Source organism: Abramis brama, assembly GCF_963993115.1.
Source record: "Abramis brama genome assembly, chromosome: 14".
Classification (NCBI taxonomy): Eukaryota; Metazoa; Chordata; class Actinopteri; order Cypriniformes; family Leuciscidae; genus Abramis; species Abramis brama.
In genome coordinates this window covers 11981435-12001387 of record NC_139976.1, presented here as the reverse complement: position 1 = coordinate 12001387, position 19953 = coordinate 11981435, and the positions used below count along the sequence as shown (strand labels likewise).

The 19953-nt window shown below is 36.9% G+C and overlaps 1 protein-coding gene across 2 annotated transcripts in view; it reads left to right on the top strand.

Annotated features, from left to right (window-relative positions):
- The window catches only part of ablim1b (actin binding LIM protein 1b), a 68996-nt gene that overhangs the window by 25297 nt on the left and 23746 nt on the right, over window positions 1-19953 (top strand). For both annotated transcript variants that reach the window (XR_014608912.1, XM_084134664.1), the window contains exons 3-6: window positions 6029-6212; window positions 7488-7597; window positions 12742-12868; window positions 13052-13145. Coding sequence is in view for 1 of the 2 variants with exons in the window: in XM_084134664.1 (XP_083990790.1) it covers window positions 6029-6212; window positions 7488-7597; window positions 12742-12868; window positions 13052-13145 (515 nt within the window). In the remaining variant the exon portion in view is untranslated. The remainder of the gene's footprint in view (window positions 1-6028; window positions 6213-7487; window positions 7598-12741; window positions 12869-13051; window positions 13146-19953) is intronic.

The window sequence follows — 19953 nt, the reverse complement described above, 5'->3', positions numbered from 1 at the left end:
AGTTGCTTTATTGGCATTGTAAAAAGGATCATCGCAGGGTGGTCTTGAGATCATCAGAGGGGAGGCTAAACCCCCCAATTTTATAAAAAGTTGACATTTTTCTAGCTGTCATGAATTTTTCATACTGTCCGGTGCACTTTATTAAATTTGCTGTGCACTGCCATGCAAACTATATGAGTCACCCTTACAGTACCTCATGGGAAATTGATCTGAAACATGTGTTTAAGGGTTTAAATTATTTCAGCATACAGTACCACCTGCATTCCCTGCTGAGGTCAGACTCCGAATTCTAGTCCCAGGCGAATCATACATTAGTGTTATGTAGACTCAGCGGTCATTTTAACGATCTCTGCATTTTATTTTGCAGCTTTGCTCAATGTACATACACGGCTCAACACAAGAGGCATGAATGATGTCCTGCCATTAGGATCCGCTCACTCTGTCAATACAGAAAGTCACGCCATGTCTCCAATTAGGACGGCTCAGCAATATAAGTGAATAAATGACTGCAACCTATCGATGTTTATGATCTCCATATAGCTCAGTGGAGTTTGTTAAAGGGATAGTTCATCAAAAATGAACACTGTCATCATTTACTCCAAACCCATATGACTTTATTCTGTGAAAAAAAAAAGAAAAAAAAAGTACTGTTTGTTTCTCCATGCAATTACACAGAATGTGGAATGGAGCTTCAAAAAACTGAAAAAACATAATAAAACTGGTCAGTATGATCTTCATAAGCCAATAGTATTATCTATAGAGTAAACCTATTTTTATTCAGTGATAATTAACCTCTGCAAACAGATTATTAAAGTCAGTATGAAACAGAAGGGCTGTTTATTGTGGCATATACTGTATATCATAGTGTGGATAAAATCAATGTGGATAAAATGTAGGGCGGGAGTTGAGAATTGGGAATTGATTAGATAATTGGATCATTGTGGTCTGCTATTGGTGTAACCTCATGTGAGTGACAGGTTGTCCTGCTCTTGCACCAGTAATCACATCATCAGAGAAGAGAAGAGATGTTGCTGCAGGAGGCAGGGGAATTAAAAAAATATAATAATAATGATGTGCACAAATAAATCATTTATAATAAATACTGCACATTTTATTTAAAAAAAATCTGGACTGGATATGTCCAATTTATAAATAAATATTTCAGACTGTTTTGTGAACCGGATCAACCTATTCATTGAAAAGATACTCACAAATCATGCATTGTTACTTGTTTAATGAATGCAGTTTTTGTCTGAAATATTCTTTTACTCTCTCCCTCATATTCAGTATTCTGGTAATGAGGCTGGACAGGCCTGGTGTACAATATGATAACCTTTCTTTTTCATAACAATGTTGGAAGTTTCACATTCAGACTCATGCCAAGTGGCCTTTCATGCTGCCAGGGTTCTTGTTTGGGAATCATTTTATCTGCTCCACTGGCTGATCTCAGACAGAGGGATTAAGTGCGTAAAAATATAAAACATCATAGTAAAAAAGATGAGAAAAGACTCAACAGAGAAAGTGATGACTGTGTTTCCCTATACATCCCACTGCTGCTATATTTCAGAGAGAGACATCTCTCTCTGTACAGGAGAAACTAGAAGAAGTCTCAAACAAAGTGTAGAGGAAACCCATGCTGAAAGGCCGCTATCCATTAAAGTGCAGGGAGAAAGCAGCATGCTGGGAAACTCATTAAAATATAGATGAAGTCTGTGAAAGCTTGTTTGATGTCTGCATATACTGTATGGGAAACCCGGGGCTTTCTGCGCTTCTGCAGTCTGGACACATTGCAACTTGGCTCTTGTTGTCGAATTATCCGGACTGACATGAAGTAGAATCTGAACTGAAAAAAAGTCACATTTGAACTGAATCAAATGTCCCTGGTCCTCTGAAATCGTTTCATTAGTTAATGAATAGTTATTGTTTTTTCGGTTTCCATTCATACGGAGGTAGTAAGACGGATTTGTGATGAAGAAGGATCTGACAGAAATTCAAAAGCGTCATTACACTTGCGTCATTGTTCATCACTTGCACACCCTCACACACACAGTTGAATTCCCAGTCACTCCAGCCCCTGTAATTACTCCCAGCAAATGTAGCCAAGATGTACTAGCTGGATTAAATCCAATACGTTGTGAACACTAACAGGCGATTTTTTTTTTTTTTTCTTCTCAAAATCAGGTTAAGGTTAGGGTGTAGGTTAAGTTTAGGGGATAGTATTAGTTGTTGCATTGTGTTGGCAATCAGGACTGTGATTGACATCAATAATGAAATGTTTTGAATCAGCTGCAGGGCGGAGTTTGCACTCAACTGGTTTGGGGGGGAATCACACGTCCCAAGTGTATTGGATTTAATCCAATATGTCATTGCACTACAGGCTGCGGTGAGGACAGTCTTGATGAAGCAGATATACAGTACAAGCCATTTCACTGGTACTAGTTTTGACCAGTAGGTTGTGCTGTGAGCCAGCTACTCAGGTGCCCTAGTGCCCTTTTACTTTTTCAATTAAATATTTTCTTAACAAAGTTGTGTTATTCCATCTTTAGACAATGCTGCAACTATGAAAAAAAAAAAACAATCTATTATAATCTAGTCAAAATTGTTACAGTTCCATTGTGCTTGGACTTTGTTTTGTCTTTGTTTTCACGTCTCTCTGCCTGAGTTAGTTCATTCATTTGTCACCATGGTTACTAATTTGATTAGTCATTGGTTTCAGCTGTTGGCTGTTAGTTCTCTTTGTTTTCTCCCAGTATAAATCTGTGTTTTAGGCATAAAGTATACTTCGTTTTTTCACAATCCAACGCACAGCCTTCTTTTGACTTACACAGGCGTTCGACACATGCACACTTTTGAGCAATCGCTCGCCACGAGTTACAACCCATGCAAATATCTTGTACAAGTTGTACAAATGAGGGTACTTTCTAACCTCTTCGCACAATCTCACCTCCATTGTCACTGTAGCTTGCATGCGTTCCGGTCTGTTCTGTTTATGCAGTTTTTCTTTGACTACCTTGTGAATCGACGCGCCCAGGGCACGGTTGCCAAAGGCCAAGTGGCCTTTCAGTGCTGCCAGGGTTCTTGTTTGGGAATCATTTTATCTGCTCCACTGGCTGATCTCACAGAGGGATTAAGTGCATAAAAATGAAGTATAAAACTACATCATAGTAAAAAAGATGAGAAAAGACTCAACAGAGAAAGTGATGACTGTATTTCACTATACATCCCACTGCTGCTATATTTCAGGCAGAGACGTCTCTCTGAAAAACTAGAAGAAGTCTCAAACAAAGTGTAAAGGAAACCCATGCTGAAAGGCCGCTATCCACTAAAGTGCAGGGAGAAAGCAGCATGCTGCGAAACTCATTAAAATATAGATTAAGTCTGTGAAAGCTTGTTTGATGTCTGCATATACTGTATGGGAAACCCGGGGCTTTCTGCGCTTCTGCAGTCTTTACACATTGCAACTTGGCTTTGTTTCTGAGGCTCTTTTTGTCGAATTATCTGGACTGACATGAAGTAGAATCTGAACTGAAAAAAGTCACTAATTACTAAACTAATTACTTATTACTGCTAATTACTAATTAAAACTGCAAATTAATTACTCCAAAAAAATTAAATGCGCATGCGCGACCTGCGCATACAAAGTACGCTCGTTTACAAAAATCCGGCGGTGAGCGTGCAGTACGCGTGTACTCTACGCTGACCCTCGCGTACGCGTAAAAAGTGTAGTATACTTTGCTCTTTAGTCTTATGCTGTCGGTTGTCATTAATGCTAACACTGAGTTTGGTTAGGTGTGTCTTCCATTAATAAAGTATTTTAATGTTAATCTTCTTCGTTGTGCTCTTTCACACAGCACGTTTAGCAAAGCATGACCAAAATAATCAGCTTTTTTCTAGAATTTTACAGTTCTAGTTTTGGTGTGGTCTTAAGATCCCAGCTAACGAAAAAAAAATGAAGAACGTTTTGCTAACGTTCTCATTAAGTTATAAAAACGTTATTTCTGAATCTTCTCTGAACATTCAAAACATACAGTTCTTTTAAGTTTTAAAAACGTTTTTTTTTTTTTTTTTTTTTTTTTTTGCAAACATGCAAACGTTACTTTTGAATGTTCTCTGAACAGTCTTAAGCAAATAGTACCATTTAAAAAAACTGAAACGTTTCAGAAAATGTTTTTATGCTAACTTTTGAGAAAACGTTTGTTCAGAACTTTGCTAGAACCTTAGCTAAAGTTTTGAGGACGTCCCCTGTTAGATGGGATAGGACAACACAACTTGAAAATATATGATTGCAGACGGCCCAGGATAGTAGTGGAGAGAATGGCAGTTGTTGTGTCCCTGTGGTCTGTAGTTACAAGATGTGCGTTGATCAACATTAATGGGTGTGACATTTTCTAAACTGGCATTCTGGCATTCTGTACCCTGTCAGTGAAGGTTACCCAAATGCCAGACACAGTTTGGGCACTGGCTCTCTCTCTCTACTGCTAATCACTACTGTCGCCACAGCCACCTGCTTTTCCCATTTGCCTGTCTGAATGGACCTAATCTTCCCAAACCAGAAGACAGATTCAGTGAAGCAAAAGATATGTTCTATAACAAATGTGGAGATGGGAGTATAAATAACATTTTCGAAAAAATGTTTAAACAAAATGACAATTTTAAGTCAGTTTATTCATTTGGCAAAGACGGGAATGAATCTACTGAGCTATGTTATCAGTCGTGCTGTATTTGTCTAGAGATGTATACATATGTACTATTATGTGTTCAATTGTTTTTAATTCCTGCAGATGATATTTCTAGTTCTAAAGGTCACGCATTCATGAGTTCATGAAACTGGGAGGTATAATGAGTCAGAAGGTTGCTCTCATGTGCTTTAATGAAAAGATAATAATTAATTAAATCATAAAAATATCAAAATAAATCACTTATTAAATTTTATTTTTTTTTTACCTGCAAGTCATGTGATCATTAACTGACATCAGAGAACTGTGAACGGGCGAATGTGGTGTTAAATTATTAAATAATATCAAGGGGTACTTTAAATAAATATTTTAGCACACTTGTGCCAAACACATTAAGCAGTGGTGTGTGAATGTGGTCTGCATCATATGATGTTTCTTCTCCTTTTGCCCATAATTTCCATATGTACACTGCATTAAATGGTGAAAAATTGTGGCCCTTATAGTTTTACAGGTCGGAATGTTGGAGGATAGACAGAGAAAAACAGATAGAGAGAGAAAGAAGGACGGAGAGGAAGTGAGAGAAAAGGGGGCTTGTTGAGAAGGGGGTATCGTGTGACGCTAAACAAGCTGTTAAATATCAGTCCCGCCTGCCAAGGAGCTTTCAGACAGATCTGGCATGCGTGACGCTTGCCAAGATGACACAGACCTAACACACCTATTCATGCAGACCTATATAAAGTGTCTGAACTTGTGCCAGAGTCTTGAAATCATCTTGAAAGCTCAGGAAATCTTCAGCGAACCAAACTCTCTCTTTATACGACACACTGGCCAAGATAAGCATAAGCCCCCTGACCTTGTGTTTGCTGGAAGCCAAGATGTCTAAATCTCTGTGCAAAAGAGACGCACTAGTGTAACACAACTACTGGGTTGTGTTTCAACACTCAATGAGAGCCAAACTAAGTGTCATTTATTTTGAATGTCTGTTTCAACAGTGTTTGACTCAAGAAAGTATGTGATTTTGGACGCAGCCAATCTCAGACAGATTGGTGTATGACCAGTACCACGATTCGAAAACATACAGTGCTTTCTAATCGCTCTGGCGATATTTTGATGTCGCACACCGTTTGGTCTGCGCTAACACGCTTTTTGCTTTTTAAACCGTCCGGAAGAATGAAATAACTCAGAAAAAGAACCACTTTTCCCTTAATAATAAACATAATGAGTGCTATTGTTTCATTCATTGATGACCTGTACATCTGTTAACATCTCAAAAAATGTGTTTGTTGGGTTTTATGACCCTTTAAACGATATATTCTAATTTCCGATTTCTCTGTTTTTGTATTTACATTCAGTGTGCGGTTGTGACCTGGCTCAAGGTGGTTTCTTCATGAAGAACGGGGAGTATCTATGCACACTGGACTACCAGAGGCTTCATGGCACTCGCTGTAATGGCTGTGGAGACTTTGTTGAAGGAGAGGTGGTCACTGCTCTCGGGAAGACCTACCACCCCACATGTTTTGTTTGCACTGTTTGCAAGTAAGAGTTACCTGAAAGCAGGCTTGTTTCAGGTCCTATGCTAAAAGATGTATCATTTATATTTGTGTGTGATGGTAATGACTTTACCATCACACAAAAAAGTTTGTTACATTACAAATGTGTTTACTATAGAAGCTTGTTTCCGCCACAGAATAAAAAATAAAATTGAGAGTTAAGTCAGAATTGCGTGATATAAAGTCGCAATTGAGAGTTAAAGGGATAGTTCACCCAAAAATGAAAATACTGTCCTCATTTACTCACCCTCATGTTGTTCCAAGCCTGTATGACTTTCCTTCTTCTGCTGAACACAAAAGAAGATATTTTGAAGAAAGTCGGTAACCAAACGACTGATGGACCCCATTGACTTCCATAGTAGGAAAAAAAAATACTATGGAAATCAATGGGGACCAGCAACTGTTTAATTACCAACCTTCTTTAAAATATCTTCTTTTGTGTTCAGCAGAAGAAGGAAAGTCATACAGGTTTGGAACAACATGAGGGAGAGTAAATGAGGACAGCATTTTCATTTTTGGGTGAACTATCCCTTTAAGTCAGAATTGCGTGATATAAAGTCGCAATTGTGTGTTATAAAGTCAGAATTGTTAGATAGAAACTCCCAATTGCGAGAAATAAACTCGTAATTCTGACTTTTTTCTCAGAATTGCATGTTTATATCTCGCAATTCTGACTTTATAACACGTAATTGGGAGATATAAAGTCAGAATTGCATGATAAAAAGTCGCAATTGCGTGTTACAAAGTCAGAATTGTGAGAAATAAACAATTCTGAGAAAAGATGTCAGAATTGCGAGATATAAACTCACAATTGCGAGAAAAAAATTCTGAATTGCGAGTTTATTTCTCGCAATTGTCAGTTTTTATCTTGCAATTGTGAGTTTATATCTCGCAATTCTGACTTTATAACACGCAATTGTGAGTTTATATCTCGCAGTTCTGACTTAATAACGTGCAATTGTGAGTTTATCTCACATGTCTGACTTTATAACACAATTGCAACTTTATATCACGCAATTCTCAGAATTGCGAGATATAAAGTCAGAATTACGTGATATAAAGTCGCAATTGTGAGATAAAAAGTCGCAATTATCTTTTAAAATGTTTTATTCTGTGGCGGAAACAAGCTTCCATAGTTTACTGTTACTTTTGATCAATTGAATGATTCGTTGCTGAATAAAATTAATTTCTTTTAAAAAAAAAACTTTTGAATGGTAGTGTATACCTAAATGTCATCTTCTCATCTATCTTCTATTGCCAGACGGCCGTTTCCCGCTGGTGATCGAGTCACGTTTAATGGAAAAGACTGTCTCTGCCAGCACTGCGTCCAGCCAGTGTCTCCAACTCCCAAAGACATCAGCACATCTAGCAGTGAGTTTGCTCTCCCACACACGTGTGTTTGTGCTTAATGGTTATGATTTAGTGTCCTACTCAGATTTCAGCTTGCCACAATCATCCCCCATTTATAGATGTGTTAGATTGTGTAGTGTATGCATGTGTCGACAGGTCTTATACCCCTCAGGATTCAAGGTCATAGCTATTTGGAAGCTCACTGTCTCTCCATCCCACCAGAAGCTAAATGCCTTGGTTTTTTTCTGCATCTAAATCTACTATTTAGAAAACCAGGAACCATGCTGTGAAGCATTTTGGAAAAACTGAAGTCAAAATTTGGTTACACTTTATTTTAAGGTGTCATTGTTATAGTGTAATTATACATTTAAGCACTGAGTAATATTAATTAACAACATGTTCTTACTATAGGGTTAGGGTAGAATTAGGTTAGTTGCATGTAATTATGCATAATTTACTGTTATTACTATGGTAAGTACATGTAACATATGTAACAAGGACACTGTAAAATAAAGTGTAACCCAAAATTCTCAAAGTAACAGAACTAGTGGCAGAATTTTCTTTCGTATTGTGAAATGGACTATTACAAAGAAAAATAAATGTAGGGCGGGGTCTTGGTTCAATCTATCGGTTGTTGATTGGATGGAGGCAGATCTAAAGGTGAACTTGCAGTCCATGGTAAGAAAGGGCCGGGGTTTAAGCTGATGAAATGAGAGAAGTCTGTCTTTTAGTTATGACATTTTGATTAAAACAATGGTGTCAAAACAATTTTTTTTAAATGAAACATGCATGGATGAATTTTTCACAATCAGTTCTAGTATAAAAATGATAGGGTAATTTATCAGATTGGGTACATTTCCATTTCATGCTGAGTTTATCGAAACATGATGTATTTTCCAATGAATCCATTGGAAATAAAAGTAGGATACATAGTTATTCTACAATTTTAACATTACAATTTTAATATTTGATGCTTCAAATGGCAAAAAAAAAGAAGAATACATTAAAAAACTGCATTGCAACGGCTTGGCAACAAGCATAAACAACCTGGCAACTTAGTAGAAACGTTCTATAGACCTTATGCACCGTTTTTGCGGTAGCTTTGCTATATTTCTATGTCATCGCTGTTGAAGAGTAATTAGCTAGTAAAGAAGGGTTTACTTACTTATTGTAGAGTTAACGAAAGTTATCTTGGGCATTGTAATGTTTGAATCGGATGACATAAATGTCAGTATTCCGGGAGAGCTGTATCATTCATTAATCCATAAGATCTTAGCTTCATTCTGTGAAAATACAAACAGGAAGAAAGAACACATTGAGCACAGTGTTGAAAAGGGGCGGAGCTACATAAGGTCTGTAATCCACTCAAAATAATTGGAAACCACTGGAAACCACATAGCAACACCCTAATAGCCACCACAAATATATGTGCTCTACATTATCAACCACATAGGAATGCCCTGGCAACCATCCACAGCGCCCTAGCACTATGATGGCTTTTACACAGGCAAATATTTATTCTGAAATAGCATTTCAGTAAGATTCCCTTCTTCTTTTCAGACTCGTCTAGGGTTACTTGAGTTGACAGGTGACCCATTCCTGTGCTGTCAACCAGGGAAAAGCTGATCTCCTTATATATGTTTCTCTCTTTGATTTCTCTTGCTATTTTATCTCACTTAGAGGAAGTTCTTCATCCTCTTCCGGTAGATTAGGGGTCCTCTTGGTGTAATTTAAGCTCCGGGGCCCCCGGAGTCAAGCAGACAAGCACAGAGAATGAGGGAGGCTCAGAGCCAATGAAAAGCTCAGAGCGCTGCTGTGCCTGCTGGTTGACCCATTCTCTCTCACTCGCATTCTCTGACCTTCCGCATCCTGACACATTCTAGACTGATGGATGCTGACAGATTTGACAGAATGTGCCGATTTCCTGAGGCTCGGGGTTTCCTTATTATAGTAAATGTCTGTAGTAGTCATTAGATTCAAATTGTCATAATGCAGGGAATCATTGTTATGTAACCATAACAATCAGGTGATGGACAATTACAGAAGCAATTTAGCAATGAATAGCTGCTGTGTTGCAGAGGAGCAAATTGATGTAATTGTAAGCATTGCATCATGGGATTGGGTTGATTGAGAAAACATTTTGTAGACTTTTTTTGCTTCGCTGGGTGCCTTTCAAAAGTTTCAGATGTAATACTTCTATTCTAAGTGACATAAAGACATGTTTTAAGATTTATGTCAATCTTTATGTTTTTAAAAAATGTATCCACATAAATATTAAGCAGCACAACTATTTTCAACATTGATAATAACAAATGTAAATCAGCATATTAGAAAAATCTGGATCATGTGCTGAAAATTCAGCTTTGCCGTCATGGGAATATTTTCAGAAAATTACAGTTATTTTAGTTAGTTTTATTTGTTGTATTATTTTACAATATTGCTGATATTATTGTATTTTTGATCAAATAAATGCAGCCTTGGTAAAGCATAAGAGACTTTCAAAAACGTTAAAAACTCTTACTGACCATATATACATATTATATATATATTATGTATATACAAATATATGGGTGTAACAATATTGAAATAGCAGATAACCTAAATAATATAGTATAAAATTATATAGTACTTTGTCTAAATAAATTAAAGGCAAAACACTAAAAAGTTAAATTTATTGTTTTACATGCTACAAGTGAATGTAGACATCACAACAATGTACAGTGTGAAAAACTAATATTCATTTTGAGATTTTATGTTAAATTATTAATGTTTTTGAAGAACAACTGTAAGCATGCATGATGCATAAATCTGGTGTTTTAAAATATTAATCAGATAATAGTCATAATCATGCATTTCACATGATCTTCCCATGTGTCAATGCACTTCCTCTTTCTGACTATCTTTCACTCTTTCTCAGTTATCTTTCTGTTCCACCCCTGTATGTACAAGCATCTGTACACACACATAAGAACACTGCTGAATATCTCTTTGTGTCATGCTCGGCTGATTATTTGTCATTCACGAGCCCCAGGAAATGATTTAAGGCTGATGAAAGTCTTTATCCAGGATAAGTGTTTTGTTTTTTGGAAGGCGCTGTTTGTTCGAGCAGCAGTAGTGCTGATTTGGCAAACCCCACAAAGCTTTTACCACGTGACACTTCTAAAAACCTGCACTGAGAGTTTGATAAACCTCATGACAGGTGGATTGAACACAGGTCTCTTTGAAACTTTCTCTTCACACATATTCTTGCACACACACACTCTCTCTGTAGCATACACAGTGCAAGTAGAGGCCGAGAAGGCTTAAATGATGCATTAGAGCACTAGATGCAGTGCATTATATACTCTCCTCACTGTCAATGGTTGCCATTGTGCCTGGAGCAACATCAGCAACGTCTGGGAGCTCCCCACCCCTCCACATCCGCCCCTGCTTTTTTAAAAAACCTTTTGGGATTTCAGCCAAGGAACATAAATAGAAGATGACATCCCTGAGCTATTTTTATCCCTCAACCTTTTACACAAGTTACACATGTATTAACTAAATTCCCTCACATGTGGAAGGAGGATGGGAATATCCTTGTTGTACCTTATTCAATGAGTCATGGCATGCAATAAATGATGATTCACTATTAATCACTGCATGAATTTTATGGATATTCTTTGCTTGAAATCACTTCTAAAAGCTTGAATAGTCAGTGCTGGAGGTTGTAAATCAACAGGCCTCAAACTAAGGGAGAGTTTTTTGTTTAACACTGACATCTAGTGGAGAGAATTGTTTGTGGGCCCCAAAAAGTATTAAAAAAAATATGCATGCCATTGCATTGCATTTGCATCTAAATATTCCTGCTTCTCTACTGTGTATCATTGTTGTCATTAACTAAAACTATAAAAATCGATTTTGATAATTTAATTTATGCTGAAATAGAATATGAATATTAGATGAAAAACTTAAACTTAAAGAAAAACAATGAAAATTAGAAATGTTACCTTAGCAAGTAACTGTAATCAATACAGTAAGGGTAAGTTGTTGAATTGTGAAAAGTAGTAAAATGAAATAAAAGCTAAAATAAAGCTACACTTTAAAAAATGTTTTACTTTTTTTCTTCTTTTTTTTCTTTTCTTTTTTTTTCACGATTTACGCATTTCAGTTAATATTAAAATTACATCAAATTGAATTGAATAATCCTTACATATTTTAATTAAGTAATTGAATAATCCTTACATATTTTTACATGAGGATTATTCAATTCAATTTAATGGAATTTTACTATTAATTGAAATGTGTAAATCTTTTTTTTTTTAAGCATAAACATTTTTTTGAGTGGGTTTTTTTGAGAATCATTTAAAAAGTTAAAAACTAATAAAAATCACAAAATGCACATAACAAATTACTAAAATGTAAACTAAAGCAAAAATGAAATAAATAGTAAAATGAAAACTGAAAAATATAAAAATAAAACCTAATTCAAAATAATAATAAATACTTTAGTCACCATCAAATCAAAATTGAGCATTCTTATTTTAATGGAATATTGCAGTGTTCATTTTAAATGATTTAGCCTTGCACAATTAATTTGCCCTTGTAATCTTTAATCAAAATAACTTCCCCTCCCTCTTCCAAGCGACAACTTCTCTTCTCTTCTCTTCTCTTCTCTTCTCTTCTCTTCTCTTCTCTTCTCTTCTCTTCTCTTCTCTTCTCTTCTCTTCTCTTCTCTTCTCTTCTCTTCTCTTCTCTTCTCTTCTCTTCTGCAAACCACAATAATCCAACAATCCAATCAATTCTCGATGGACAAAATAAAAGTCCCATAATAACAATAAAGTCCCATCCTACATTTTTAGTTTGAGAAGCTATTTTACTCAGATATATTACATCACAATAGGAAAGAAAAGACTATCGCGACATTTTTTTTTTCATGTCGAATTTTAGTACTATATAAATTATACTAAAAGAACGCTATGTAAAGTACATCAAATATCTAATGCTGCTTGTGACTAGCAATTGCGAGTTAATTACTGATAAATACATTAAATCCTTTTGACTGTTTAAAAAAAAAAAAAAGCATCTAGCTTTCTCATCTAGATGCCATTGGGTCTATAAATGTCATTTTCAGGCTGCTATTCAGTACGTGTGTGTGATCAGGTGGATCTGTGTGTGTTCTCTTGCAGACTGTGCAGGATGTGGCAGGGATATAAAGAACGGCCAGGCTCTTCTGGCCTTGGACAGACAGTGGCACCTCGGCTGCTTCAAGTGCAAGTCCTGTGGGAAAGTGCTGAGCGGGGAGTACATCAGCAAGTGAGCTATGCGTTCATTATTTTTTATCTTTCGCCATCTCGTGCCTCTATAATTCCCCCTCTCTGATCTGTCCTCTTTTCTAATAGCATTCAATTTTTATCCTGGTTTCATTGAGGTGAAATAGAATACAGTAAAAGCATAAATCTCTCTTCTCTCTCTTCCTGCCCCACCCTCTCTTTTAAGGGATGGTTCTCCGTACTGCGAGAAAGACTACCAGATCCATTTTGGCGTGCAGTGTGAGGCCTGTCATCAGTTTATCACAGGGAAAGTTCTGGAGGTGAGTTTCGAGTATGCGTATATTGACTCAGAATTATAAATGATAAGGCATCATACACGACGTCCAGTTTCATAATAATGTATTTTGTATAAAGCAATAGAAATTTGGATTATAAATCTTTAAAAATATCATTTTTAAATTATTAAAAAATTATATATTTTTGTATATTATTAAAAAATGTACCTATACATTTTTGAATGATTTGTTGACTGTTTAGAGCCAGTAGAACATTAGATGTAGTTCTCTCATTTATGATTTAAATATTAAATCATTCAGTCAGTTTTTTTCTCACTCTTATACTCACCAGAGCTGCATTTATTTGATCAAAAATACAGTAAAAACAGTAATATTGTGAAATATTTAAAATAATTGTTGTCTATATGAATATATTTTAAAATGAAATGTATTCCTTTGATGGAAAGCTGACATTTCAGCATCATTACTTCAGGCTTTAGTGTCACATGATCCTTCAGAAAATATTATAATATGCTGATTTGGTGCTCAGTAAACATTTATTATCATCAATGTTCAAAACAGTTGTGCTGCTTAGTATGTTTGTTAGAGTACAGAACTAAAATGAATGTGGATAGTTTAGATCAGACGACTCAATTCGCTCTCAATTTAATCATTTTGCTGTGTAAAAGAAACATTTGAGATATTAATGAGATCACTATTTCTTGCCTTACGGATATTAACGATGACCTCTTGTGGATTTTTCTTCTTCTTCTGTTCAGTGTTTTATAGTTATGTCAGTATGTGTCAGTGTTTCAGAATCTTACACATCCGTTCCCACTAAACATCTGGATCCCCTAAGAGTGGAGTCGCTAGTCTGACCCATGTCCATACACACACATCTCAACAATCACGAACACAGCTGAACTTACATCATTGCACCATTCATCAAACATTTTAGAACTGACACAAACCCACAGGGAATAGAGCAAAGCAGCGCTGTTGGGTGGATTCCAAGACCCCGCCCTGCTATTGTACCCGGGACGGCCCCTTTGAGGCCGGGCCCCTCTGATAGGGTGGGATTGGAGTGAGATAGAGAGGGGTGGGCTGGGGGGGAATTTAGGAAAATTCTCCAGAAAAGTCAAAGGGGAAACGTAAGGCACTGAAGGGGAATATAGGAATACTCTTGTAAGTGACAAAAGTGATTTTAACCGCAAGGTCGCAGGGCTGGGGTGCCACACGAGCAGCCTGCCAGAGGTAAACTTCCTAAACTCTTTCAGTAGAGACGATTAGATATTTTCAAATTTTTTTAAGCACTTGACAAACATGTTTACAATTATGTCATGATGTGTGTTCTGCTCAGTTTAAGGAGCTACATGTAATATAAGCATGTTAATGGTGTTTATCAGCAGAGTGTATATATACTTCAGATCCTTTTTCTTTGCTGTGATCACGGTCAAGCTTTGTCATCCTGATTATACTGACCTGTCAACAGTCTATTAGTTACCGGTTCTCATCTGTGCTCTATCACACACAGTCTGTTTGCACTTACACACTTAAGTAGACTAGTTGTATTTATGGGGATCTGTGCAGCCGCAGATGGTGGAAAGGAAGTGCACTGGAATCTTATGCATGTGTGACCTTAGGAGATCAAAACCAGCTCACCATCTATAAAAATCCAGGCAGATATGTGTAGAATCTCAGCGTAATGTTAAAAGCAACAGATGCCGCTGGTCTGCAGATGGCATCGCGTTTGTGCCAAGGAGGCCATTCAGATTTAATGAGGGACGAATAGCGCTTATAAACATTGCTGTGGAACGCTGTTATTTTAGCTTTGGTTATGGCTAGAATCGAGACTTTGCAGTCAGCAGTTTGTTTTCTGTACTATTAAACATTTGTGTTGGGAACAGACACTCACAAATGCTATTAGATTACTCTGGGCTGTCAGCTTCTATATGTCAACCGTGGATAAGTTGTTTAACTGCAGTGAAGTTTCACTCTCATTAAACCTCACCAATAAGTGTCTAATGAGACTATCCAGAAATGAAAAGTCTGCCGCACCAGCTGGCCCTGCATTATCTCACCACACACACACACACATATCCAAAGTGTACCAGACGTCCTGAGGGAAATTGCTCAGAGGTTGGAGTTCTCAGTTGTGCTTAATTTAGGTGACTTTTTCTCAGAGATTTTTTCTAAATGAGAAATAAAAATAGATGACAGAGTAGGACTACATAGCTATAAAATTAATATGGATGGCATTGCTCACATAATTCTTTACAGAAAAACCTTATGTGAAGAGTTCTGACTGACTTTTGAGTGCAGGCTTGTGTTACTGTTCAAAAGTTTGGGTCATTTCTTTTAGAAAGTAATTTATACTTTTATACAGCAATGATGCATTAAATTCATCAAAAGTGACAGTAAAGACGTTGATAATAATAATAATAAAAAAAAATTGAGCGCCAAATCAGCATATTAGAACGATTTCTGAAGGATCATGTGACACTGAAGACTGGAGTAATGATGCTGAAAATTCAGCTTTGACATCACAGGAATAGATTACATTTTACAATATATATGAATAGAAAGTAGTTATTTTAAATTGTAATAATATTTTATAATAGTACTGTTCTTCCTGTATTTTTGATCACACAAATGCATTTTTGGTGAGTATAAGACACTTCTTTAAAAAAACACTTCAAAATCTTACTTTATCCCAAACATTTGAGAGATGTACTGAAGCATAAGCATTAAATGAGCACAATTTATGATCTTTTCTGAACCTTTAGAGACATGAAATTGAAAAGGTATAGGGAATTATCTGAGAAACTCAAGTAAAGTCTTCATTTGGTCTCCATTCATCTCAATGCTGTCTAAAAAAAATAATTGTTTGGAGTTAATAAACGTTAATACATCTCATTTGTGTTTTTCTTTTTCTTTTGGATGTTTTTTTTTTTTTTGCACTTTGTGACTGTTGGGTCTTTTTTGGAGAGTTTAGTTTTTCTCTTTGCTGTAATAGTGGCCAATATCTCAGCAAACTGCACCTTGTCAGATTCACTTGTCTGACTCTTTCCTCATTGGGCAGGTTTGTAGAGTGAAGTGTTTTAGTTCAGCTGAGGGAGAACATACACAACAATACATACTGTGAGTCTGGCAACACAATACTGGGCTATGTTACTGAATACAGATGAAAATGACTCTTACTGGCATTCATACACACACACACATTATACATGATAGCACCCTTACTGAAAAGAACAGCAAAAATGTCCATGCTAGAAGACCAGCTGGCTGACTAGTTAAATAAGCTGAACACCAGCTTAACCAGACTAGGAGACAGTTGTACCATATGAGCACCATTTTAGCCAGACTTGGAAAACAACCAGCAAACCTTAGGAAACTTCAAACAGAATGCGTTTTTACTGTTAAAAACGTGAGATGCAGGTACAGTGAGGAAAATAAGTATTTGAACACCCTGCTATTTTGCAAGTTCTCCCACTTAGAAATCATGGAGGGGTCTGAAATTGTCGTCGTAGGTGCATGTCCACTGTGAGAGACATAATCTAAAAAAAAAAATCCAGAAATCACAATGTATGATTTTTTAACTATTTATTTGTATGATACAGCTGCAAATAAGTATTTGAACACCTGAGAAAATCAATGTTAATATTTGGTACAGTAGCCTTTGTTTGCAATTACTGAGGTCAAACGTTTCCTGTAGTTTTTCACCAGGTTTGCACACACTGCAGGAGGGATTTTGGCCCACTCCTCCACACAGATCTTCTCTAGATCAGTCAGGTTTCTGGGCTGTCGCTGAGAAACACGGAGTTTGAGCTCCCTCCAAAGATTCTCTATTGGGTTTAGGTCTGGAGACTGGCTAGGCCACGCCAGAACCTTGATATGCTTCTTACAGAGCCACTCCTTGGTTATCCTGGCTGTGTGCTTCGGGTCATTGTCATGTTGGAAGACCCAGCCTCGACCCATCTTCAATGTTCTAACTGAGGGAAGGAGGTTGTTCCCCAAAATCTCGCAATACATGGCCCCGGTCATCCTCTCCTTAATACAGTGCAGTCGCCCTGTCCCATGTGCAGAAAAACACCCCCAAAGCATGATGCTACCACCCCCATGCTTCACAGTAGGGATGGTGTTCTTGGGATGGTACTCATCATTCTTCTTCCTCCAAACACGTTTAGTGGAATTATGACCAAAAAGTTCTATTTTGGTCTCATCTGACCACATGACTTTCTCCCATGACTCCTCTGGATCATCCAAATGGTCATTGGCAAACTTAAGACGGGCCTTGACATGTGCTGGTTTAAGCAGGGGAACCTTCCGTGCCATCCATGATTTCAAACCATGACGTCTTAGTGTATTACCAACAGTAACCTTGTAAACGGTGGTCCCAGCTCTTTTCAGGTCATTGACCAGCTCCTCCCGTGTAGTTCTGGGCTGATTTCTCACCTTTCTTAGGATCATTGAGACCCCACGAGGTGAGGTCTTGCATGGAGCCCCAGTCCGAGGGAGATTGACAGTCATGTTTAGCTTCTTCCATTTTCTAATGATTGCTCCAACAGTGGACCTTTTTTCACCAAGCTGCTTGGCAATTTCCCCGTAGCCCTTTCCAGCCTTGTGGAGGTGTACAATTTTGTCTCTAGTGTCTTTGGACAGCTCTTTGGTCTTGGCCATGTTAGTAGTTGGATTCTTACTGATTGTATGGGGTGGACAGGTGTCTTTATGCAGCTAACGACCTCAGACAGGTGCATCTAATTTAGGATAATAAATGGAGTGGAGGTGGACATTTTAAAGCTGATAGACAGGTGTTCAAATACTTATTTGCAGCTGTATCATACAAATAAATAGTTAAAAAATCATATATTGTGTTTTCTGGATTTTTTTTTTTAGATTATGTCTCTCACAGTGGACATGCACCTACAATGACAATTTCAGACCCCTCCATGATTTCCAAGTGGGAGAACTTGCAAAATAGCAGGGTGTTCAAATACTTATTTTCCTCACTGTAGGTGAAAAAGCGCAAGATCTAGAGACGCGTTTTTCAAAAGTTGTTGAGCACTGTTTTTAAAATGCATTTATTCAAATAGCTTAAAATCAGCATAAATCTGTTAATTGTGAAAACCAATTAAAATATGGCTGAAACGAGCAATTTAAATTAGTTAAAATGTATGAGATACCTGTACATGACAATTAGTATTGATGATGAATATATAAACCTGGTGTGTATTTATTAGTACTATTAATGAAATCTTTCTTAAACGCAACACTGTAAAAAAATAATGTTTTTGTCATAACAACTTAAAATTTGTTGAGATAACTTGAAACTAAACTAAAGTTAACTAAACGTAATATTTTAAGTCAAGCATGAACACATACTTTTTTAAGTTGAAACAACACATTGTTTCATACTTTAATGTTGAATTTTAAGTTGTGATAAATAATCACAGCAATCTTTTTTTTATTCTTTTTTTTTTTTTACAGTGAACCTATTAACATCAACATCCTATGTATGGGACCAGCATCCAAAATAATAGTTATATATCCAAGCACTTTCTCTCTTTTATTTCTCCTTTGCGTCCCCCAGTCGTTATTCCCCTTGGTGTTTTCTCTTTATCCCTGTGTCCCTCCCTCTCTCTGGCTCTGTCTTCTGTCCACACCCCTCCATCTGGGCTGAAGTAGAGGCGTGGACTGTTCTTGGCCCCAGAGTTCGATGCTCTATGTTTTCTGTGTTTGCTTCTTGTGATGCAATAGGAAATGACTGGCAGTCGTCTCTCTTGGACAGAGCGCTACTCAGAGAGGTAGAACATGTTGTCACTCTGGTTTGTTGACTGGAAAACTGTTGCATGGCCTTGTTGCCATGGCAAGGAGACCCGGGAGCCAGGGGGTCACATCTGTGTGAAATCATGCGTTTCAGCTGCATTGCCTCATAGTTCAAGACAGCCGAGGACCATGGGATGTTTCCCCTCAGAGGAGCCAAATGGGCGACTCCCTCTTCATCGTGCAGAGCTCCAGCTGATTGAGGAACAACAAAACAATTGAATTGTGTGTCTGTATGAAAAGCAAGATAAACAAAGCTTTAGGTTTTTTGGTGCAGTATAGCTTCTGTTAACGTATGATATGAATTTCATTGAGTAAAAGAGCAAATCTTTTGAGTGGGAATTAACAATTTCCAAACCTTTTTGATTGTTCTTTTTTCTATTAAACAGAGGGAGATATTTTGGTGAGGGGGATGGTCTCACAACACTTTGTTTAGCTCCAAAATGCACCATATAAATGTTATACAAGTAGTCCAACGATATATTCCAATTTGTCTGAAGCCAATAAATAACTTTATTTGACAAAAGAGGCATCAATTGCCATTTATTTTGTGGTCTGTATGACTTTTGTAGATATATTTCAGTCTGTTTGTCATGCAAAGCCGTCATATTGACAAGACCTGGACAAATATGGACCACTTTTATGATTATGATGCCACTTGTTTCTTTTTTTCTAGTTTTTTTCTTCTTCATTTTAACAGCTCCACTGCTCATTCACTTTCATTATATGGAAAAGAGAGTTCAGAATATTCTTAAAACATTTTTTTTGTGTGTGTGTGTGTGTTCCACAGAAGAAAGAAAGGTTTTGGATAACAAGAGGTTCAGTAAATAATATATATTGTATATTAATTTAAACTATGCTTTTAAGAAGTGAAAACAATAAAAAAGGAGAGAAAAATAACAGATAAAGAAATCAAAAAGAAAATGTCAAAATGTGTTGCCTCAAAAAAAGAGTATTTTAAGGAGGTTTTTGAAGAAGAGAGAGAGAGAGAGAGAGAGAGAGAGAGAGAGAGAGAGATATCAGAACT